This window comes from Notamacropus eugenii, chromosome 3 (assembly GCF_028372415.1).
Source record: "Notamacropus eugenii isolate mMacEug1 chromosome 3, mMacEug1.pri_v2, whole genome shotgun sequence".
NCBI classification, from domain to species: Eukaryota; Metazoa; Chordata; class Mammalia; order Diprotodontia; family Macropodidae; genus Notamacropus; species Notamacropus eugenii.
Window position 1 is genome coordinate 241,113,167 of NC_092874.1, and position 24,589 is coordinate 241,137,755.

Genomic DNA, 24,589 nt, shown 5'->3' on the forward strand with positions numbered 1-24,589 from the left:
TATTTTTTTTTTAATTTATAGAATAAAGCAAACATTTCCATAACATAACATAACAAAAAAGATGGTTGGACACAAAACTGCAAATATATTATGTACAAATGCTATTCCTTTTAAACATATAATAAAATTCTGTAAATTTACCTTATTTTTTTTTTTTATTTTCTTCTCCCTGCCCTAGAGATGGCTACCATTAGACACGAACAGGTATATGCATATGTAAAATCATTTGTTCATACTTCTATTTATCAGTTCTTTCTCTGGATACACTAGCATCTTTCTTCTTGTGTCTTTTAGAGTTAATTTGGGTATTTATGATAGTCAAAATTATGATCTTTAGAGTACAACAACAAAGCAGATGGTGGTTATCTTCTTTAAAGTCCCTTCCACTGATAAGATAACCTCCCTTTCTGATCTTGAACCATGACTGTGCCAAGAAGTTTGGTTTTGAGAACTCTCTTTTCTGAGTCTTCAAGTACAGTTTGCTGAGGAGGTAGGGGCTTGAGCACCCGCAGAAGCAGTAGCCAGGTCCAATCACTAAGAGTTGCTTGCCAGGGTGTTGGCTTGAGAGGTGAGGGGCAGAAGGAGAGAAGAGAAATTTCTGCCTGCATGCTGAATTTGTTTGGAAAAGAATAAAGTGTGATGGCCAAGGATACTTTTCAACACTCCCCTTTAAAATAAATTGATCACCAAACGTAGAGAAAAAATTTTATCAAAGACAATTTAATTAGAATTATTTCAAAACAGGTATGTTGTTAAATATTCCCCAGCCAGCCTGCCCCTGCCTGTAAGTCTTCATGGTCTAATGCACTGTTTTGCACAGTGCCCTGGCACATCGTAGGCGTTACTTTCATGCCTGCTGACTTGCAATCAGTCACAGGATTGCTTTAATATGTGTTTGAGTGAGTGACTAAGGCATGTGCATCTAACTGAATTTCCAGGACGTATTTGTCCCTTCTTTGTCCATCTCTGTGAATTTCCATGAAATCTACATGGAGCCCGAGAATCCATCAGTGGCCACGGAGGAAAAAGACGTGCGCTCAAAGCAGCTGCCGCGGCTTCCTTAGGAGTTTTGCAAAAGTCAGCCAACTGCAGCACGCAGGCATGCGCTTAGCAGAGCCTGGAGCTGAGTGGGGAGTGGGGAAGAATACTACATTTCCCAGAAGGTACAGCTGGCACGCCTTTACGAACCCGGGAGATCTGGGGCCTGGGGAGGAGGCGACGGGGAAAGAGTACTACATTTCCCAGAAGGCACAGCTGGCATGCGCTCTTAAATCCGGGCGGTCTAAGGCCTGCGGAGAGGCAAGGGAGAATACTGTAATTCCCAGGAGGTGCACTGCTGGCATGCGCTTAAGAACCCAGCCGGTCCAGAGCCTCGAGGGGCGACAATACTACATTTCCCAGAAGGCATCGTTACCACGTGATAAGCCACAGAGAAGAGACTGGTGAACTTTCTTTCCCCGCACTGCCCTCTCCTTCCAGGAACAACCGTCATCCTCCGCTGCATGGCATGCTGGGATTCGTAGGCTTCCTCCGCCTCGCGGGCCACGATCGGGGTGCCCATGAGGTTGCCAGCCTTTGCCCGATTTCTGCGATCAGAACTCGTCTGAGCGGGAGCTGAGAAGGAGGCGGCGGCGGCTTGGGGGCGGCGGCGGAGGCGTGGGTGCCCCGGGGCTCGCGCGGCGCGCGCGCTCGCTCCTTCCTGCTGCTGCGGTGACCCCGCCCGCTCGTCGGGCGCCACGCAGTAGGAGACTCGGAGGAGCTGCGAGCGGCCGGCCCCCAGCGGCGGCCGGGGCTGCGGAGCTCGCCGCCTCCTTTCCTCCGCGGCTCCATGGTGGCGACCTGCTCCCGGGGCTGAACTAGGCGCGGAGGGGATGGAGTGACCGGCCGGGGAAGGTGGGCTCGCCTCGGGGGAGGGCTGGGCGAGGGCCAGGGGGTGGTCCCCTCCCCCGCCGCTGCGGGGGTCGGGGTGTCGGGGCTGTCACCCTCCGGCCCATTTCATCCAGGCCGGCGGGGGGCCATCGGGTGGGTGTCGGCGGGTCGCCTCTCCCTCCCACGCGAGCAGCACGTGGAGCCCCCTGTCCCCACCCGAGACCCCTTCACTCTTGGAAGGGATTCCTCTAGGACAGGAGGGGGGCGCCCTTAGCATTCCACGCAGGGTCTTGGTTCTCTCTTAATTCTTTTTTTTTTTTTTTATCCTTTTTCTAATTTTTTGGCGTAAAGTAAGATGCTCCCGTAACCAGAAAAACGAGTCCTGGGCCTCCGACAGTGCTCATTAGTCGCGTGGGGTGGGGGTGGGGGGGCTGGGAAGACAGGAACACGCGGTTTGTGCTAGTCGCATCCAGGCAATTATAAACTTGTCATTGGGATAATGAGGGGATGTTTGAAAAAACCTCCAAGATGATTTTAAAGAGCCTTCACCGCAGTGTGGAAGGGTTTTTTATTTTAATTTTTTCTTCCCAAGGGGTTTGGTTATTGATAACAGGTGAGGTGTTAAGGAGTCTTTTTTTTTTAAGTGTCAGGGCTCTGTGGTTTAAATCTTTCGATATTACCAGACAACAGATCATACTTTATTATCATCACCTGCGACTTGGGGGTGATGTAGTTTTTTACTCTAGTAACCACTAGGTTTTTCTCCACCTTCCCTTCTTTTATCCCTCTCCTCTCCCCAAAGGGAGGTGTTGAGTTTGCAGCAATTAAATTTTTATGCTTTTTTGGTATATTGTGAGCTCTTGATTAGTCTTGTCAGCGAATTATTTTCACCTTTTAGACAGCTAGATGCTCCTTGGAGTCAGAAAGATCTGAATTCAGTTTCAGCCTCAGAACACTAGCTGTGTGTGACCCTGGGCAAGTCACCTAAGAAATGATGAAATTTAAGAGAGGTCAAGTTCCTCAGTCAACAAACATTTATCATTTATGTATGCCCCATATACGTACATATATATTATATATACACAACACACTCATAAAAAGGGGATCATAATAGCGCCTAACTTGATAAGGTTGCTGTGAAGATCACTTGGAAATAATCTGGTAAAGGGGCTTGCAACCTTAAAGCCCATTTATAAATGTTAGCAGTGATTTTCATTCAGGTAAGCACTGGCATATGGGTCAAAGTGTTTTTCCCCCTTTTTTTAGGGTTGGTTTTTTTTTTTTTGGTGTCTTTTATAAAAAGTCAAGTATACATCATTCTACCACATTCCTAGGGCTGTGGCAAGGATACTGAACTTAGAGTCATGGAATCGCCTAGACCTTCCTCTTATTGTGTAAACTTTGGCAAGTCACTTTTTCACCTCTTGGGGCCTCAGTTTCCTCATCTGGAAAATGAGAAGATTATACAAGATGATTTCCAAATCTCCTTTCAACTCTAAATCTAGAACTAAGATGCTGTAATCCTATAAATAGATTAGAAGTTGTTTTCCCAAGATCACAAAATAAATGCAGCAGAAATGTGATGAGAATTTCAGCCCTTAAGTATTTTGCTGACTTTTTCTTCTCCTGTGTTCCCTCTTAGCTTTAGATTTAGAAGGACCTTGTAAAGTCATCCAGTCCAACCCCATCATTTTTCAGAAAAGGAAACTGAGACCTGGACAAGTTAGTTGATTTACCTAATTTAGAACACAGGTTAATCAGAGCTGAGATCTAAAGCCAGGTCATCTGACTCCTCCAAATCCAACACACACACACTCTTAACACTGTACCTATATGCTTTCAGGAGAGGTCTGTATGTCCTTTGCCCATTGTAAAGATAGAGGACTGAAACTTAGAAAATTTGCAGCAAACCAGTGGAGTTAAGGCTCTCTTTTCTCCCCCGCCCTGCACAAAGGTAGAGAACAGGGATTTAGCTTCACATTGTTAATGTATGTATGGGTTATTGTGATAAAGATCTCAGCTTCTGTTAAAGACTGATAGAAGAGGCTGCTGTAGGAAAATTATCAAAGTAATGGAAGGAAAGTGAACCTTGGAGGTCATTTGAAGTCTAAATTCCCTTTCCATTGTTCTCAACAAGTGATAGTGCCTGACCCACCTCCAGTTAATAAGTAATCTTTTAGTGAACTGAAAGGAGACTTAGTTACTTGAGACAGAACTTAAGGCACAGGATCCCTGTCCATTGATTTTTTTTTTTAATTTAATGAAATACTAGGAAACATGAATTGAAGATATTTATTTCGGCTATCTAAGTGAATTTGTACTTCAGAAATGGAAATACTGGGATTCCTGTGGTGACTGCATTTGCAGAGTAAATCCAGAGTTCTCAGCTTTTAGCTGTACACAATTGATACTCTGCCAAGAACTGACTGCAAAGAGTTGATAGACTTTTCAACACATGCCTAGTTCTGTAGTCTGTTCATATATTAATAATCTAGAAGTGGAGAGAAGCCCTCGCCATCCAAGGTCTGACTTCTTTGATTCTAGCCCAAGTAGCTCATCTACTCACTTTGTTTCTCTACTGTATTGAAATGTTTGTGTGTATTTTCTTAACATTGACTTTGCCCTTTAGCCCAATCCCATTCCTGTTCTTAAGGAAGATCTCATTTCTGTAACTGAGAAGTGTGCCAGACTTCATAATTGTGAGAAAAGAAGCGATTCAGCCCTCATCCCTTTGGGACCTTCAGATTAGAGGCACCATCGTAGAATGTTGCATATTTTTTCTTTTCTTTCACCTCTAAATCACTAACCTTTCTAATCGCTCACTAAACTATTAAAATTGATGGTTAGAATTACATAAGTGGCATTTTAATAAGGAACTAAAAGATATTCTGTTTAACTAAGTTCTAAGAATACAGATTCTTTCTGTTTTATAAGTTTTTCTACTCTGTGAATTGCATTTCTAGCATTATTTGGTGGAGAAAAAGCTAAGAACGATTTCAGTAGAGTTTCCTAAGTGGAATTAATTCTCCACTATCCAGGGGGTAATTAATAAGCTCCTGGTTCTATTTCTTTTTACTTGACCATTCATGAACATCTCTACCAGGAAATGAAATGCAACAGGTCATGCTCACTCTTTGTCAACCACTCTGATTAAAAGGTTTTGGATTTGAGTGTCTGGGAGAGGAATATGTAGTAATAACTCTTGAATTGCTCACAGGTTGAGAACTGGAAGTCATCCAGCGCAGCCCCCTCATTTTGCAAGTGAGGAAACTGTGGTTTGGAAAGGTTGAGTGTTTTCCCAGTAAACAGGTAGTGAAGACCCGGGACTCTCATCCAGGCCCTCTGCCTCCACATTCCATGTACTGCCTCATTTCTAGCCCAAGGATAGCAGGGGCAGGATTGTGTAATGGTAGACACTAGATAGAGCCCATTAGGTTTTACACAATTTAACATATGATCCTTCCAATAACCGGTCTCCATTTCAGGTGAGAAAACTAAATTTTGAATTTAAATGACTCCCCAGACATGCTACTAACATGTGACAGGATCAGGATCCAAATTTGTGTCTTCTGATTTGGAACCGAGGTTTTTCCACTTTGCTATAGTTTTTGTGAAAATTTCAAGTTTCGAACAGCTGGTTTACTCTAGTTATTGAGTAGAATTATGGGAAATAGCAGAGAATTGCCATCCATAACACATTTTTACATTTACTTATAATCATACCTTGGGAAAACAAAATAATGAAGAATTGTCCATTAGATTTTTATAAATTAAACTGAGAATTTATAAATAAATAAACTTCCTCTTAAAATCTGATTATTCTTGTTTAATATAAACCTGCATCTTTGTGCATAGAAACAAAAAAGACTTAATAAAAATTCCATGTATAGGCTTTCATTTTCAAAGATTTTTTTTTTTTTTACAATTTTTGGACCACTATAAATTACATTTAATGTAATTAATTTTTAAAACATGAAATTATTTTGATAAACATCTTTTTTGCATATAAATACTGTTTCAATTTTTTTTTTTTTGATCTGCAGATGTTTGTGAATTCTACTGTGCGATCAGGGGGCACACCTAATAAGATTTGGAAACTCAGAGTATAGCAGCAGGCATGGATGAACAGGCCCTCTTAGGGCTAAATCCAAACGCTGATGCAGACTTCAGACAAAGGGTATGTTAAATTTGTCAAATTTTTTTTAAGTAAGTGTTACAATGCAGCATAATTGTGAATGTTGTTAGATAATTGAAGATGAGACTAACCTTTTATTATGTAGTACTATCTTATTCATGTAAATAATAATGAATATTTGTGCAGAAAACTTTTCACACTGACCAAAATGTTTTGAAGTCTGCTCCATTGGCAGTGCTGAAGTAAAACCGTGACTTGTCTTTTTAAATGAATGCATAAAGATTTATATGAAGGTGTAGAAATTTAACCTTTACTGGAAGATGGGGCATTAATGTTATTTCATCCTTTACTTTTTTTCTATTTAGGATTGCAAACTGTTAAATTGTTAAGGATAGAAAGGCACACTTCTATAGCTGAAATGCTTCCTCTCCCATGTTTAACCTGGTCTATAGCATCACTTAATTGTTGCATATCTGATAAATCTAATATTTTTGGTAAAGTTTATCTCATTAAATTAATGTTCTTCATATACAGCCTAAGGTGATTTAAAATAAATCTATCTTAGTATAGCAGTATTCAGCAGAAAGTAGAACTTAACATAAGATGGTTTTGTCCGGGACTCTGTCCTAAGAAATTTAGTTCTTGAAGCACCTCAGAGATTTTGTCAGCTGTAAAATGATTCTTTGATGTGATTCCAAAGGATAATATAATAATGAGGTGGTATTGTAGTCAGGAAACTTAATCATCTAAGAGAGTTGTTCTGAGTAATCCAAACTATAAGTTAATCCTGAATGCAAACATGATACAAAAGCCTTTAAGAAAAAATTAATTAATTTTTTGAAGTCTTCAGGCTGTGTGGGAGGAAAGAGGGACTTCTTTCCCACTGCTCTTTTTCTTCTTGCTTTTTCCAGTTGCAACTGGTGGCACCATATGTGCAGGGTATTTAATAACTGCAGTCATTTTAGTCATGTCCAATTCTTTGTGACCCCTTTTGGGGTTTTCTTGGCAAAGATACTGGAGTGAGTTGACATTTCCTTCTCCAGCTCATCTTACAGATGAGGACACTGAGGCAAACAGGGTTAAGTGACTTTCCCAGAGTCCCACAGCTAGTAAAAGTCGAAGGCCAAATTCGAACTCCAGAAGATGAGTGTTTCTGACTCCAGTCCTGGTGCTGTGTGCCACACCTAGCTGCCCAAGCCATCTCACTGTCTAGTTCAGTATTTTTGGAGGGGGGAGGAGCAAACAAGGGGATCCATAGAGTAAATCATAGGGTCATGAACTGAGAATTGAAAGAGAAGGCCATTGAGTCCAGGCCCCTCATTTCACGGGTGAGGTACTGGGACCCACAAGCTAAGTGACTCCCTAAGGTGACAGGCCTAGAGTCAGAACAAGATCTGACTCCAGGGATGGTGCTCATTCCATGTCCTGTCTGCCCAGGTTGTTGGAGTTTTCTCAAGAGTGATAGTAATTGACCTGATTGGGCAGCTTAGAGAGAGTGAAGCAGGAAGGGATGACCAGAAGAGAGCTCTGTAGGAAGCTGACAACTTCACTGTGCCTCCCAGAAAAAGAACACAGATGGCAATGGATTCAAGATGGATGGGAAAGAGCAATAAAAAAGTCATAGGCTAAACAATGAAATATTTTGTCAGGTCACTTTCCGAACCTCTAGAATACCCTTTTTGTGTTGCCTTCTCTTTTACATTGTTGTCTGGAGAGATGGCCAGGTAATCTCAGTTTGCAGAGGGCCCTGACTGCCTGCAGTGGGTTAAAGCGGCACCATTTGTATCTAGCTGCTGTTGGGTCACTTTACCAAGTAGCATTCTCTGCTTTCCCATGATGCTTTGTGCTATAAATTGAATTGATGATGCTGCTCTTGGGAAACAACAGTATCACACAGTACATAAAGTCAAGCTGACAGTTGTACAAGATGAAGGTACGAGTGGCAACTCTTTGTTGCTATGGTACCTTTATTTAATTATTTCAGAATTTGTTTCACACTGTCAGATTTTAAAATCATGTTGCTACTTCCCCAACAACTCCATGGAGAAAGTTTCACAAAATGTGGAACTTAATTTCCTTGCACTGTATCCTTATGTATGTGTGAAATGTGGCTGATTTGAAGCTCTGGTTCAGAGCATCCCAAGTGTTGCTCCCGAGTTAGGAGAGAAGAAGGAATTCCCTTCTTTCGTCTTGAGAGTGGGAAAAGAGAGTATTTGATTGTGGTGATGAGTAGAAGTGACCTCAGAAATATACATAAGACCAGGGACTGAACAACACCTCCATGTCCCATCTTTAAAGATATTCTAAACCAAAGCTTTGACCATTCAAAGAAAACTGGTACTCAGTGGGAACACCCCCCAGATTCTGCATTTGTAGTTTTAATTTTTTTTAGAGAGTTAACATGTTTTGTTGACAAAAGATATTTCCTTTTCTATCCTGTGATAGCTCAAATGATACACTATGAGATTGTTTTATTCTCTCTTTAGTGCTGATTTTCTATTAAGTTAATATATTCTATTCATAACTCTCTGGTCACAAAGAAGGCTAGGATCTCAAACTGATGCTTATAAGTGGTAAAGTTTAGGAGAGATATGACTGTTAAAATTGTGAACACATACATTTTTATTTTAAGCTAGTAAATTATAAAACTAGATATTTAGATTTAGATCAAATTAGGTGGCAAATTGGTACCTAAGAAGTTTTAATAAGTGCTGATTCATTATTAATTAAGTATTGTTTGCTGAATTTTTGTTTAGAAAATAGTGGGACATTGATTTTGTTTAATTCTAAGTGAATTTTTCTTTTTTTGTTGTAGGCACTGGCCTATTTTGAGCAGTTAAAGATTTCCCCAGATGCCTGGCAGGTGTGTGCAGAAGCTCTGGCCCAAAGGACATACAGGTAATTAGAATGTAATCATTTTATAGAACTCTCAGAAGACTTTAAATTTAAACCTAACTAAATTTAAGAAGGAATTAAGATTTTTCTGACCTCTCTATGCAAGAACATTTCACGGAACCTTATAATTTGGGAACAACTTCATATGTAACTATTAAATAGGCAGGGACACTAAAGAACAAATTAATAATCTGAAGACTTCCATAAATAATTACAAATTCTGGTTTGTTTGTTTTTTTACGTGGATTAGACTAAAGGCATAGGTAGTGCTAGTCTTCAATTTAAAAAATCCTACATTATTTCAGTTTTTGAGTTAGAAATATTGTAGGTCTTGCTGCAACCAATGGAAAAGGTTTGATTCAGTTACGGAGGAAAACATTAATATCTGATATTGAGAACAAATATTAGTTAACATTGTAAAATGTAATTAAAGTAGGATAATAGATTTAGAACTGTAGAGGATCTTATATTTCATCTAGTCAACTTCCCCCGTATTTTGCAAGTGAGAGAAAATGAGTTATATAGATAGGAAATGTCAGAGCTGGTATTTGAACCCAAGTTCTTTTCAGTTCCAACACATTTTCTGCCATGTAGCTTATGTTTTTTGAAGAAGCATTTAAAGAGTGATTTAGGGCACAACCAGCTGGCATAGGCCTGGCTCTTGGGGTCACAAAGAACAGAGGGCTAGCAAAACAGTGCTGCTGCAACCAGATTACAGAGTAACTGGGGAATGTGTAACAAGTTAAATACAATACAACCTACATAATGTTAGTTTGTGGTTTTCTGAGTCAGTGTTGGGGCAGCTGCTGTCATGGAGCAAGGGTTCTTAACTTTTGTCTAATGAAAACTGTCATCCCCGTGTTAGAATACTGTTTTTAAATGCATAAAATACCAAGGAAACCACTCGTATCAAAATACAGTTATCAGAGCACTGAAACATTGACACACTGTCTTTAATGTCAAGCAATGTTGTGGTAGAGGGAGAGCTCACATTTGACTCGACTTTGGAAATTAAAATTTTCACACCTACCTATACTCATAAACCCACCTGTCTTAGAAATGCAAGCTATTGGGGGTACCTGACAGGGAAAATGTGGTTGTCTCATTGTCACTCATCAGCTTGTAACATTGCATTGTTTTGTTACAGTTTTGTCACTTTACTTTATAAACACAGTAGCGTTTCTGGGATTTCATTAGCGGTAGAGGTCCATTTACTGAGTGAGAGCAGGGATGTGAGTAGGTAGGCTAGAGCTGCCACAATTAGCTGGCCCTACCGTCTAGGTTTCCCAGCATAGAGCATTCTACTTTTAGAGACATAGTGGTTGTATATGATATATAAGATGCTGAAGCCACCAAGGGATACATTTATGTTTATGTAGTGTATGTGTATTACATGTTACAGGAAATATCAAGTAGTGTAATGTATATGCATGTGTAAATATGTGATACATGTAAATATGTGTGCATGTATAAGATATTTCTTAGTTATTAAGACCTTTTTGCATATCAGATATAAGCTGAAACATTTTGATTGTCCCATGTTTATTGAACTAATAGGAGAAATGTTTTGGTATATAAGTAGTATTTTAGGATTTAGGCTAGCTTATGTGATAAAAATATAAGTTAAATGTAAAATGGAAAGAATATTTTTAAAAGCCCAGTGTTTTTAACTGGTTAGTTGGTAATATCAGTGCCTTGTATTTTCTATTAATTCTTCTACTCCCCAAATTCATTAATTCCATAAGAGTTAAGGGTAAGTTTTATGGTTAAATGTGTTGAGAATTTTTGTTGTTATTTTGTTTGTTTTGATCCTTATTCTGATTATGTTTCCGTTTCCTTTTTTTCCAGCGATGATCATGTCAAGTTCTTCTGCTTTCAGGTTCTAGAACATCAAATAAAATTCAAGTGAGAAATTTTTCCTTTCCCCATCCCCTTTTAACATTAAGATCTCCATGGGAAAATCGGTTTTGTTTTCTATTTGCCATGTAATAATATTTAGCATTTGTTAAGTGTTTTCTCTTCAGAGAATTAGAATGTAGATTGGCATAATTAGCGCAGTGGCAAATTAGTTTTCATAAGACCATGGCTTCTGATTTTGCTTCTGCCATGGCTCCTCAGTTTTTAAGATGGTTCACCTCATCCTTCAGTGAACTGTGACCCTCCACAATCACATGTATCTGATTTCTAGCCACAAAATAATTTTAATGGGACTCTTTTTAAAAAGTTGCAAGAAGTGCCAATTTGAACTATTACATCAAACATAAAATATCTTATGAGGCTCTTCAGCATATTAAATTTGGTCAGAATCAGTCAACTTCATATTCACAGGATCTACATCTAGAAATCATTGTCCAACTCCCTAACTGAACAGAAGAGGAAATAGAAGCTCATCAAGGCACTTCGCTGATTTCTCTCACAGTCAGGGAGCTGGGATTCAAACCCAACTGACTCCCTGTCTAAGGCCTTTTCCACAGTAGAAGGACCCTTCCCTACCCAGTCTAGGGATGTGGTGAGGAGAGCACCTTGTAAACCTATAGAACTATGAACTGTGACTACTACTAAGTTAGGGAGCAAAATACCTTTTCAGTCAACCACAAACAAACCTCTCAAAGCAAAATAAATACCTATTTCATTGAGAAACAAGAGAAGTGAGGTGAATTCAAGAGCATCTTCAAAATATATTTTTAGAAACTAGAACAAAATAGTGCCAATTTTCTATTATAGGAACTAAATATATATTCAGAAAGAGTAAAGATGATATGTAGCAGTGTGTGCATATGATAGGGAAATGATATCTGTGAATAACATTTTTTATATTCAGTTTTTCTTGCCTGTTTTTCTGCCCTTTATATAAAGCATTTTAGGCAGCTAAGTGCTATAGAAATATAATGTCACAGATTGAGCCTAGAGTCAAATTAAAGGTTTAAGTCCAAATTAGCTAATAATAAGATCCTATTAATTGACGTATTTGATCACTGTCAGTTGCCTGTTCATGTTTACTTTGTAATTTAGCAAGGGGAGAAAAAATAGAAATTATGGATTAAGAAAATATATACTGTTCTACTATACTTTAAAACATTGAAGACTTCAGATAGATTAACAGAAGGGTTAAGTTTTTAATGTTTTGTACTGTTGACTAGGGTAAAGTTTTCCTTAAAATTTGGAATTCCTTGAGTCTTGAAACATTTCATTGTTCTTCTGGGGTTATTGGATATCTGCTTCTAGGATAAAGGGGATTCGGGAAAATAGCCCAAAACAGAGAGGTGTGGGGATAGGAAGATGATGGTAATGTGTACTCCCGGGCAGGGGGGAGGAGGAGTGGTGGTACGGGGTGGTATGAAAAGTTATTCTGGGTTTATATCAGGTATGTATGACAGAAGTTAGAGGTGAAGGGTGATGGATGAGAAGGGCTAATAGGACAGTTTGGGGGAAGACTCCACATGGGGGTGTGTGTGTGTGTCTGTGTGTGTGTGTTGTAAGGTAGATGGGGAGATCTAACCTGGGACTGCCGTATGTGACCAGGCCAAACCTGAAGACAAAGGACTCCTCATAACAATTGGAGAAATGTTGACTTTGTGAATTGTGAACTTTATGTTGCATGGCAACCATTTTCTTGGAAATGAATGGCTTCACACTTGTTATAGTTATGTTGAATAACCCAGTAAGCCTTTGAAGATTGGTTGAATAATGACTGATGTTTATAGAGAGCTTGCTTGACATTATTGCCTTTGATCTTCACAACCACTCCAGTTATTATTTCCATTTCATAAGTGAGAAAACTTGGGCTCAGAAGGTGCCTGACTCAGCCTCCCATGGTCTTTAGCTAGTAAGTGTCCAAGGCAGAATTCCAGGCCACATCTCTTCCGGCTCCAAGATCCAGTGTTCTTTCAACTCATCGAGTGCTTCACTTTTTATGTGTTTTTGTTTCAGGTATTCAGAACTCACTGCAGCTCAACAACAGCTAATTAGGGAAACTCTTATAACTTGGCTACAAGCTCAGGTAAAGTAGTAACGCAGCAGAAGGTTTCCTAGCTTCATTTCCAGCACAAACCACAGAGTCTTTAAGTAATTATCTGTTTCTGGATTTGCGTATTTTTCTATTGTCAGCTGTTGATAAAAGAACTGACTTTGATCTAAAGAAACTTTCAGAAGTGTTCTCTTTTGAAAGAAGAAGGGAAAAGGAAGAAAAAACCTCTATAACCACTTTTGAAATTTTATAGATGATAAGATTTTCCACATTCTGATTTCAGTGTTCTCTAAATATCATGTCCCCACGTTTCATGCTTTTTCAGCTGAAGCAGCCAAATGAGTGTCCAGTACTTGAAGTTTATACTTACAGCTGTCCAGCTGTCCTGCAGTTTCCATGGTGCTTGACATACACATTTGACGACTTTAAGTTCACAAAGACATTGACTAACATTTTGTAGCATAGTGGAGATGTTGACGGCATGCTGTGGAAGCATGGTATTGATTGAAACTCAAGAAATATGTTTTCAGATTAGCAATTTGGAGAGAGGTGAAATGAGGGGCTTTTTTGGCTACAGTTTCTAGGTGGTTAAATGAATTTAAATATATAATATTGCATGATATGAATGTGATCTTCTGTCACTGATCACATGCCGGGCTAAGGAGTTTTTGGTATGTTCATGGAAGCACCTGTATTTCTTTTCTGCCTCTTATTACAAAGTGTATCATTCAGAGGATCTGAAAAATAAGGGAAAAAAAGGATCTCATAAACATGCAGAGTTCTTTTTTGGCCCATTTTAGATTATCTCTGATATATTCAAAGCAGTTGTATAAAGGGAAGACTTTGAGGTGCTTATTTCAATTGCCAAGTAATTAAGGAAAATTTTGAAAAGATTTTCAGATCATAAGACCATAGAAACTATTTAGAATTCCTTTTGAGGCCCTCACATAGATGGAGGCAAGGCAGATAATGACTTATTGCTACTTTTTTATTTCTACTTCCCTTTCTCATGCCCCCAAATTTTATTGAATTGTTTTTTGGCTAGCCCTTTAAACATCAGTACTAATTACTGAGCACATTTCAACCTAACAACATGTTGATCTGACCTATGTTTTGCGGATGATGCATTTTGTTGAACAAATAATATTCTCAGTGCAATTCGCATTTAACAGTGAAAAGTTTAGATGAAGATGAAAAAAGTTTTACTTTCTTGAACTAGATAAATTATGAAAGTAGCTTATGCTGCAAACATGTTGCTGAGCTTTTATTGTGCTCAGAATGTTTGTGCTTGTTTTAGATGCTGAATCCGCAGCCGGAGAAGACTTTCATTCGAAACAAAGCAGCACAAGTCTTCGCGTTACTTTTTGTTACAGAGTATCTCACTAAATGGCCCAAGTATTTTTTTGATATTCTATCAGTAGTGGACCTTAACCCAAGAGGAGTAGATTTATACCTCAGAATCCTCATGGCTATTGATGCAGAATTGGTGGATCGGGATGTAGTTCATACATCTGAGGCAAGTAACTTTAACAACGTTGATTTTTAGCTTTATATGGATTTTGTTTACGGTGAAATGGGTATGTCTTGCTTACAGTGGAAGTTAAGAAAAGATACAAAATTGCATTTAAGTATAATCTTTTTAGACAGAGTAGCATTTTAAAGACTCGTCCCTGGTTTGCTAGATGCTTTTCTTTGTAAAGTTTTGTTTGTTTTTTTTTTAACAATTCAGAACGTATGTAACTTGATGCTTTGAATATTAATAATCTAGATTATGAAATATATTGTTCAAATATAGAATTTGACTTTTCCGCTAAATGTGTCTTGTATAAAAATGTGTGCCCTGTAGTCATGGTGTCCCTGCTGGAGAGTCAGCTTTAGTAGAAATAATGGCAACAGTTTCTCTCCCAGCATATACATATGCTGGAGAAATCTGTGTTTTGTGTTCTTTCTGCTGATGCACCAAGGTAAAGTTGGAAGTTTCCTCCTGTTTGCATGTTTGGCAAAGTTTCTTAGAGATATGGATCTTATGGCAAACTCTACTCCCTCCACTTATATCTTTCATTTAATATTTGAATATGTACATGATATTATGATACGGCATACCTGACCTCATGAAATTTAAAACCTCATAGTATAAATGAGGTGTAAACAAAAATGAAGATTGAAGATGGTGGTTCAGTAGAAGTGCCAATAAAGTATAATATGGAATTAGATTTAAAATTACATAGGGTTATGTGCTCCATCATTGGCAGAAGTACTTATATAGTACTATGTGCCAGGCACTATGCTTTACCATTGTTCTCATTTGATCCTCACAACAGCCCTGTGAAGTTGGTGCTATTATTATCACACTCATTTTATAGATGGCAAAGCTGAGGCACACAGATGAAGGGATTTGTCCAGGGTCACACAGCTAGGTAATGTCAGAAACCACATTTAAACCCAGCACTTTGTGACTATAGGCCCTGAGCTCTCCCTCCTGAAATCTCAGCTGCCTCTCTTAGCTGCTCTTCCTTTATTTCCATCAAGATATATAGCAACTACTATCGTGGGATATTTAGAAAGGGATCCTCCTCAAAGAATTTGGGAAGCCCTGGTCAGTATTCTCCATCAACATGGAAGGAATGCTGGATTTTGATTTAGAGAATGTGAATTTGTGTGTCAGTTTGTTACTTGTAAGTTGTGTGGCCTTGGACAATTCACTTACAGATTCTGATACATGATTTGTTCAGTGCGAGGATTGGACCAGCACAGAAGTATCACACTCTTGAGGGCAGCTTGAAGCTAAAAATAAAGCACGATAAAACATAGCTGATGTGAATGTGACCATGGGGATCCTGGTGTATAGTGTAGTGATGTCCTTTCCTACCACGCTCACCATTTCTATTTGAGTTCGACACCACTGGAGTAGAGGACATATAGGGTCTGTCCTAGCTCAGAATCTGGGATCCCACACTCGTACAGTCTTGCCCCCCTTTATTGTAACTACAATACAACAGGAAACCTCAACTCAAATGTATAGGGTTTTTAAAACATTTTTGACCTGGCTTATTTGCAGCTTTTTCCTTTCTGCTCTCCAGTCACACTTTGAGTTCTGAATGATGTATTTTTATAGTTTATATAGAATTTGGCACTGAGAAGTAGAAAAAAGAGAATAGATAAAAGTTAGAGGACCCGAGGTCTCAAAGCTGCTAAATAAGAAAAGTAGTGGTATAGAGTCTGTCAAAATAACCTCAAAGCCGAATCTTTTTTTTTTTTTAAATATATTTCTATTTTGTTGACTTTCCCAATTATGTTTTTAAAATTTAACATTCTTTAAATGTGATCCAAATTCTCTTCCTCTCCCCCTTACTTCCTCCCTTATGATACCAGTTATAAATGGGAAGTCATGCAAAACATATTTCCATATTAGCCATATTTAAAGCTTCATCTGAAAAGACAGAAAATATGCCATGTACATTTGAAATTTTGTCATATGAAGACATGAGTAGATATACACCATATTGTAACTTGATGTCTGGTGAAATATTTTTGTTCCAGGAGGCTCGTAGGAATACGTTAATAAAAGATACCATGAGGGAGCAGTGCATTCCAAATCTGGTGGAATCATGGTACCAAATCTTACAAAATTATCAGTATACTAATTCAGAGGTAACATGCCAGTGCCTTGAAGTAGTTGGGGCTTATGTCTCATGGATAGACTTGACCCTGATAGCCAATGATAGGTAAGTCATTCTTTTTTAACATGAACTTACAAAATGCATGGTCTAAAATTTTTTGAGTCATGAACTTGTATATGTCCTAACTATGTTATACCTCTTCAGGTTTATAAATATGCTGCTAGGTCATATGTCAATAGAAGTTCTCCGTGAGGAAGCATGTGACTGTTTGTTTGAAATTGTAAATAAGGGAATGGACCCAATTGATAAAATGAAACTAGTGGAATCTTTGTGTCAAGTGTTACAGTCTGCAGGCTTTTTCAGCATTGAACAGGTCAGTAAGATGACTTGAAACTTAATCGTAATGGGTGGGTCTGCTTGGGATGGGAATTGAGTCTAATATTTGTAGTTGTAAAGAAATACTATGTCCAGCGGGTCCCAACAACAGCTATAGGTTTAAGTTTGAGCAATACCATTAATCCGACATGCATTTAGCTTCCATGTAGCCATAATTATAACTAGGAAACATACACAGATGTTGAAGAAACAAATACATTATAACATTTATAAATTTCAGTTAATTCTTAGTCCTAACAAAGCAACTGTTTTCGAAACAATTTCGTTATCTGATGAAATCAGTTTTAAAATATGTATGTTATTAAACAGGTACATAGAAATCATTTAGAAACCTTGCTGATCTGTCATAGAAATAGGGACTAAATGATTTTATTGGTATGGGGAATTTCCAGTTGAGGAAACTTCTTCTGCCATGCATGTCAGCATCCACTCTGCAATTTAAGGTCTTAGTTGCCCAGATCCTAAGAGAAGTTAAGGGATTTTTTCAAGATTGAACAACTAACATTTGTGATTGAAACCTCGTCAGGAATATTGGTGGAGAAGCTAGATTTTAAAATATTGTCTAATACTTTCAACAAGTTGGAAAAACTTTGATTCTGGGCTTAGTGATAGATGCCTTGCTAAGTGTAAAGAAGGCTTGTTCCCTAGGTCTTCTAACGATCTTCTAACTATCTGTCTAATTATGGCCACAACAACTATTGAAAACAGTTTGAGGTTGAGGACTATAATCCTATTGCTTGAGGGAGATTTTTGAATAACTGAAATATAAATTTTACAAATCATAATTGTTAGGCTATTTTAATTTAGCTTTAAATAGAGAGTAAGAAAATACCATAACATTGTTTTTGGTGCTAAAAACAGTGGGCCCATTTCAAAGGGTATTTCTGATTTTTAAAAAGTCAAGTTTTAAAAAAAGTTTTCAGCTCTATAATTTTACCTTTCCTTTCAAGCCCTCCCATTGTACTTGGAAAATGGCCTTAATTAACCTTAGGTGAATTGTTGGTTTGGTGTCATTTATGTGTAATTGATGGGTCTTTTCATTGCTTATGAGTTGTAGAATTCTTATGCAAGTTTTCTAAATTGAAATACTTACTAACAAAATATTAATTTTTTTTAGCTTTTTAAAAGTTTTTCTCGGGGACTTAGAGGAAAATTTTGTGTATTGAGAAGCTTACAGGAAATGTATGTTTAACAACGTCTATAAAACATTACAAGCGCTATAATAATGCTACAGAGTTATTTCTTATCCTTCTCACATCCATTATTCTTCCTTACATTTAATACTCCTGTTGTTTTCTTCCTAGTAACTAAGTAGATATTAACTAATCATTAAAATGACCTAAAGTGATGAAAATAGAACACTAATGGATAGAGAAAAATATTTAGAAGACAGCAATTTTTCCAAAGCATTTAGCTTCATTATAAGTTATAGAAACTAGAAGCTTAACTTATTAGTAATGTTTATCCTCTGAAATAAATTTGTAGTTATTTTGTAAATTTTTGTAATATATTGCTGATATTTTAGTTTTTAAAAATTGGTACTATGTTTAGGATAATTTTGTTATTAATTGCTTGCAGGAAGAAGATGTGGACTTCTTAGCCAGATTTTCTAAGCTAGTAAATGGAATGGGGCAGTCACTGATAGTCAGCTGGACTAAACTGGTTAAGAGTGGGGATATGAAGAGTGCTCAAGAGGCTCTCCAGGCTATTGAAACAAAAGTGGCTCTAATGTTACAGCTCTTAATTCACGAGGATGATGACATCTCCTCAAACATTATTGGATTTTGTTATGATTACCTTCACATTTTGAAGCAGGTAAGATGATAGGAAGTTTCAGAAATAGTTCTGTGCCAAAGTAATTAGCACTTTAATTTTAGACTTTGACATGTTATGTTTCATGTGATAGCCCTATCAAACGTGGCTTGTTTGAATTCCTATGAACAGTGGATTAATTCCTCAGTCCATCTTGTGATCTCACTGATGTGGTTTCTCACTCTAGTGGTACAAATTATAATGCATCTGTTCCTTTCATTCTGTTTAACTTGTTTTTGTCCTCCCATAAATTATCATAGACATTGGGTCAGTCTCAAGTGCCCTGAAAAATAATTACTTTACATAGCCTGAGGTAGCATATTCTCCAAGGCAAATTGTTAGCCTCATCATTCTTTTCTTTCTTTTTTTTTTTTTTTTTGACTATATTAAGAGGACTGAATCAAACAAATTTTATTCAACTCTTTGGGATGAAGAAAACAAGTAAAATAATATAAAATGTTATTTAAGAAATGCTCTTTTGAAACTGATACCTCAAGTCATTTCAATATTTTACAGATTGCCCACAAAGTAACTATTTCAAAAATTCTTACCCAATTCATCTCATTTAATTTGCTGCCATAAATGCAACACTGACAGATGGTTTTGTGCCAGTATTGTACATAGAATTAATGACTTACATCTATATATGCTTTCAATGAGATCATATCCAATACATACGTTATTTTCCTCAACTTTATTTTTTTATATTATGCTATGTCTTTTAAGAATTTAAGAAAGTTTTATAGTCTAGTTTAGATTCCAACTTCTTAGAATCAGCCACGTTTTTAACTGCTTTCATGAAATCTTCCTGTACTACAAAATCATGAGCAGCATGAATTGCAAACATACCTGCTTCAGTGCAAACATTTCTTAGATCTGCTCCATTAAAGCCATCTGAGAGTTTCACAGTTGCTTCATAATCTGTTTCACCATGTTTTGTGATAGGACCTGCATGAATCTTCAATATGTCTAATCTTGCTTATTCATTTGATAATCAGTATGTATTTTTTTGTCTAATCTTCCTGGATGCAACAAAGCAGGATCCAGTGTGTCTGGTTTGTTGGTACTCTGTGTAAATCCATCCATCTGATTCAGTAACTCCATTAGAGTTCTCTGAATTTCTCTATCAGCTGAAGTACCCATAGAAAAACGATGGCCACCAATAGCATCTATTTCTTCCATGAAAATGATGTATGGTGGTGATCCCTGGCATAATTGAACATTGATTTCTCTGATCAAACGAGCACTTTCACCAATGTACTTGTCTACGATAGAACTGGATACAACCTTTAAAAAACTGCAGTCCAGCTGGCTAGCAACAGCTCTTGCCAAGAGTGTTTTTCCTGTTCCTGGTGGTACATGTAGCAAACAGCCTTTTGGAGGTATTATTCCTACATGCTGGAATAATTCAGGGTTTGTAAGGAGTAGTTCTATTATCTCTCTTAATTTTCTGATTTGTTCAGAAAGCCCTCCAATCTCAGAATAAGAAACATTCCCAGGGTCTTCATGAGACATGTTGTAAACCAAAGGATCGACTTCTCTTGGCAAGTATCTCATGGTAGTTAGTGTAGTCATATCCAGAGCAACTCTTGTCCCTGGCTTCAGCTTACTGTTGTGGAGCTGACGCCAACAACCCACAACACATCTTGGTCCCTTTGTTGCTGTAACAATGAATTTTCTTCTGTTAATTGTTTAAGCACTTCACCCACAATCTGCCCAACACTTTGTAAGGCCTTCAGATCATTTCCAGACTTTTCTTATTGCTTGGTAAGCTCTTTCAGCTGTTCTCTTAATTCTTTGAGGTGTCCATCCATCTCCTGGTGCTCAAGCAGCTTTCTTATGGTAGTCCTGAAGTGCCTCATCTCTCGGGTCACCATGATGAGAAGATGTAGTCTACTTGACACTATGTTGTTTTATGTAGTGTTTATGCCCATTAGACTTGTTTCAAACTCTTAAGCTAGTAGAACTCTACTTCAGTACTATCCAGTACTACCTCTCTGAAATAGATGATCTAGTCCTTTGTTAAAGGGTAAGCCATTGTAACTGAAGAGCTGGTAGGTTATGCCAAACTAGAAAGACTTCCAGTGTGGCCTGGCAGTTGACTCTATGGCAGTGTTTTAAGGACTGGCCTAGCTAAATGTTAAAAAGTTCCTCACAAGAAAGGGGGACCTCTGTGAATTTAAGCCACTGAAATTCATGAAGATTGCTTACTAAGGTAGAAAGGTAGCTTGTTTCATTGGAGGAAAATCTGCCACCGTGAAATCAGGTGAAAGTGAAGCAAAAATATAAAACTACAATTACTAGCCAAATAAATTTCCTGAAAAAAGTGATGTGATTGTCATAAATACAAGCTGGATTTACTACCTTTTGTTTTTTTTTTTTAAATAGCTCACAGTGCTCTCTGATCAACAAAAAGCTAACGTAGAGGTAAGACTGAGAAAATTCCTTTTTGTTGAGTATTTTTGTAAACTGATAATGAAGTGTTGATTATATAAAAGTCAGGAATCATAAAACATTCAGTTTTAAATGTGTAAGTAATTGATCATGGGGCTTAAAGAAATTTCATTCTTTTTTATAGGCAATCATGTTGGCCGTTATGAAAAAATTGACCTATGATGAAGAATATAACTTTGAAAATGAGGTAAGTTTTTGTTTTTCTCTTTGCGGAAATAATTTGTGTAGGAACTTACTAATTTTATTTGCCTTGTACTACCATAGACTTAAGTTTTGTTAGTATTTGAATTCTTGAAAAGGCATGTAGGACATTTCAGTTTCACCTCTATTAACTTGAATAAGTTTAGGTAAAATTTAATATGAAACTTCTTACTCTTTAAATTGCATTTTCAGTATTTTTTTATGCATTAACATTTTGCATTGGTGCTGATAAAAATAGCTTGTTTTATACTTGGTGAAGCACTAAATTGAGGCCCTTGGAACTTAAATAATATTTTGGATGTCAAATGTGCCAGAATAAAGTTGGCTAATAGCTTTTTGTCCTCAGACTTGAGCAATTTTGATGCAACTCCTAGTTTGCTCAAAAACTGATGGGTTGAGGGCCTGGGTCCAAGTGGGAGAGTGAAGTCCATTGTAGTTTTCAGTTGTGTTCAGTGTTCTACTCATAGGTTATCCTAAGCAGAGTGAAGATCCTCTTAGGTTTGTTCACCTTTGGAGTCGTGTTCCTCTGATGAGATGATCTACTCATCCATCATATGCTCCCCAGTAAGGTTCCATGGTTGATTGTTACCCCCAGATGAACACTGGAATTTTGAATAAAGGGCAGAATTGATGTGCTTGATCAAGTTCTGAAGGTCCTGTAGTCATTTTAAACAAATTGAGAATTTTTTAGGACTTGTTGGACCAGTAAGAGAAGATAGCAGATTTTTCTAACAAATGAAACTATATGTAATTTTTAACCTTGAAGTTATGGTTTCATAACCTTGAATTCATTCTTAACTTTTCAGTCTTCTTCACTATATACAACCACTTGTCAGTTCCTGCCTCCATATTGTCTTTCACATTCATCCCCTTACCTCCCTTTAAATAGCCATCTACTTAGTTCAGGCTCTCATTACTTATTGTCTAGTCATAATTGATTTACCTGTTTCTCCCTTCTTCATCCATCTTCCAGTCAACCACCAAAGAATCGTTTTAGGTACAGATCTGACCATGCCACTTCTCCATAAACATTATCACTAGCTCGAGTCAACTTTTCCAGACTTCTTAATATTATTTCCTTTGCTTGCTCTATATTCCAAAGAAACTGAACTATTTTGGACTTAAAGTAGACTTCCTTAGGCTCAGGACTCCATCTGTCTCTGTATTCCACCGAACTGGTCCCCCTACCTGTAATACACACCCTTTTCAGTTCTGCCTTTCAGAGTCATTATCTTTCTTTGAGGCACCCTCCTAGCCACCAAGTCTTCCCTCAGCGATTTGGAACTTGTCCAAAGGGCTATAAAACCAAGCATGCCCTTTGATCCAGCAGTATCACTACTAGGTCTGTATCCCAAAGAAATCACAAAAACAGGAAAAGGACCTACAGGTACAAAAATATTTATAGCAGCTCTTTTTGTGGTGGCTCAGAATTGGAAATCAAGGGGATGCCCATCAATTGGGGAATGGCTGAATAAATTATGGTATATGAATGTAATGGAATACTATTGTGCTATAAGAAATGATGAGCAGGAAGACTTCAGAGAGGCCTGGAAAGACATATATGAACTGATGCTGAGTGAAAAGAGCTGAACCAGGAGAACATTATATATAGTAATAGCCACAGGGTGTGAGGGCTGTTTCTAATAGACTTCACGGCAATACAAGGACTTAAAACATTCCCAAAGGACTCTTGATGCAAAATGTCATCCATATCCAGAAAAAAAACTGTGGAGTCTGAATGCAGATTGAAGCATACTATTTTCACTTTGTTTTGTGTTTTTTTCTTATGGCTTTTCCTTTCTGATTCTTCTTTCACAATATGACTAATGTGGAAGTGTGTTTAACATGATTGTACATGTATTGGATTGCTAGCTGTCTTGGGAAGGGAGGGAGAAAAATATGGAACTCAAAATTTTTAAAAAATGAATGTTGAAAACTATCTTTACATGTAATTGGGGAAAAATACTATTAAGTGAGGGGGAAAAAAATCGTCCCTCATTTTTCAAACTCCCTGGACACCTAATTGTTAGTTTTTCTTTCTTTAATTTATCTTGCATTGGATTTACATATCCATTCCTACTCTCCTTCCTCCATGTAGAATGTAAGTTGCTTAAGGGCAAAAACTGTGTTTTTTTTGTTTGTTTCCCTAGCGCCTAGTACAATGCCATATATGTAGTTATATATAGGAGGAGCCATGTGTTTTGTGTAACTAATAGTATATACTGGCAACTCACAGCTAGGACTTGTGCAGGCCAGTGTTTATGTACCATATTTTAGAAATCTAAATATGTTTATTTTAAAAAATCATTTCAGGGTGAAGATGAAGCTATGTTTGTAGAATATAGAAAACAACTGAAGTTATTGTTGGATCGGCTTGCTCAAGTCTCACCAGAGTTGTTGCTGGCTTCTGTTCGTAGAGTTTTTAGCACTACGCTACAGTGAGTTTTTTTGTGACTTAAGTTTGAAGTGTGTGTTTAAGTAGACACTAGGTTTGGAGTAGTAGTTTTATTTTAGATAGTCCAGGCTAGAATTGCTTTGGGATTGATATATCCATCTGAGAACACAGTGGAGGAAGAAGAGCCTGAGAGACAAATAATGAAGCACAAATTTTGGATTTGAGTTCTGACTGCGCTACTCACCAACTGACTGCAAGCAAGTTATTCTGGGCCTTCCTTCTCTGTCTACTTTCAAATTTGTTCTAAGATGTGAATTCTCCTGATCCTGACATCTAGATCAATGTCGTGTTCTGTGCCAAACTCCTCACCACAGGGCGTAGAAAATAGCCCTTTCCTTGACTCTCCTAGAATTCTACTTTAGTGTGTTCCTTATTTCACATGCAGCTGCTCATCATAACCATCATTGTTAACCCTGTAAGGGACTTTGTTCCTTGGAGGCCTCCATTTGGATATGTGAAGTTGACAAACATTTCAAATGCTTTATACATGTTGTTATACACAATCAGTTGGGAGAAACAAAATAATTTAGAGCATATATTAAATAGTTGTGCATAAGGGTATCATTTGTCAAAGCAAGTAGCACTGAATATTTCCTAATTTTTATCTCAAGGAAAAATTCTTCTGAAAAAAAGCATTTCAGATTGGGGAAAGACATAATTGTATGTTGAATTATGATTTAGGTACTTAGTATTGTTTCTTATAAACTTGAATACTTGGGTCAGGTTTTTTTGTTTGCTTCTTTATTATTTTCCTGGTACTTGTTTAAAATAAATGGTCTCACTAT

General features: G+C 37.6%; 1 protein-coding gene and 1 pseudogene across 1 annotated transcript in view; one reads left to right on the forward strand and one right to left on the reverse strand.

Annotated features, from left to right (window-relative positions):
• The first annotated feature begins 1,766 nt into the window (after positions 1–1,766).
• The window catches only part of XPOT (exportin for tRNA), a 40,017-nt gene continuing 17,194 nt past the window's right edge, over positions 1,767–24,589 (forward strand). Inside the window, exons 1-12 of the mRNA XM_072655266.1 lie at positions 1,767–1,893; positions 5,913–6,046; positions 8,820–8,902; positions 10,748–10,804; positions 12,830–12,899; positions 14,164–14,382; positions 16,407–16,591; positions 16,691–16,859; positions 18,461–18,697; positions 21,083–21,121; positions 21,273–21,335; positions 23,663–23,787. Of these exons, the coding sequence (XP_072511367.1) occupies positions 5,987–6,046; positions 8,820–8,902; positions 10,748–10,804; positions 12,830–12,899; positions 14,164–14,382; positions 16,407–16,591; positions 16,691–16,859; positions 18,461–18,697; positions 21,083–21,121; positions 21,273–21,335; positions 23,663–23,787 (1,307 nt within the window). The 5' untranslated portion in view covers positions 1,767–1,893; positions 5,913–5,986. The remainder of the gene's footprint in view (positions 1,894–5,912; positions 6,047–8,819; positions 8,903–10,747; positions 10,805–12,829; positions 12,900–14,163; positions 14,383–16,406; positions 16,592–16,690; positions 16,860–18,460; positions 18,698–21,082; positions 21,122–21,272; positions 21,336–23,662; positions 23,788–24,589) is intronic.
• Positions 19,416–20,556, reverse strand: LOC140531094 (26S proteasome regulatory subunit 10B pseudogene; annotated as a pseudogene).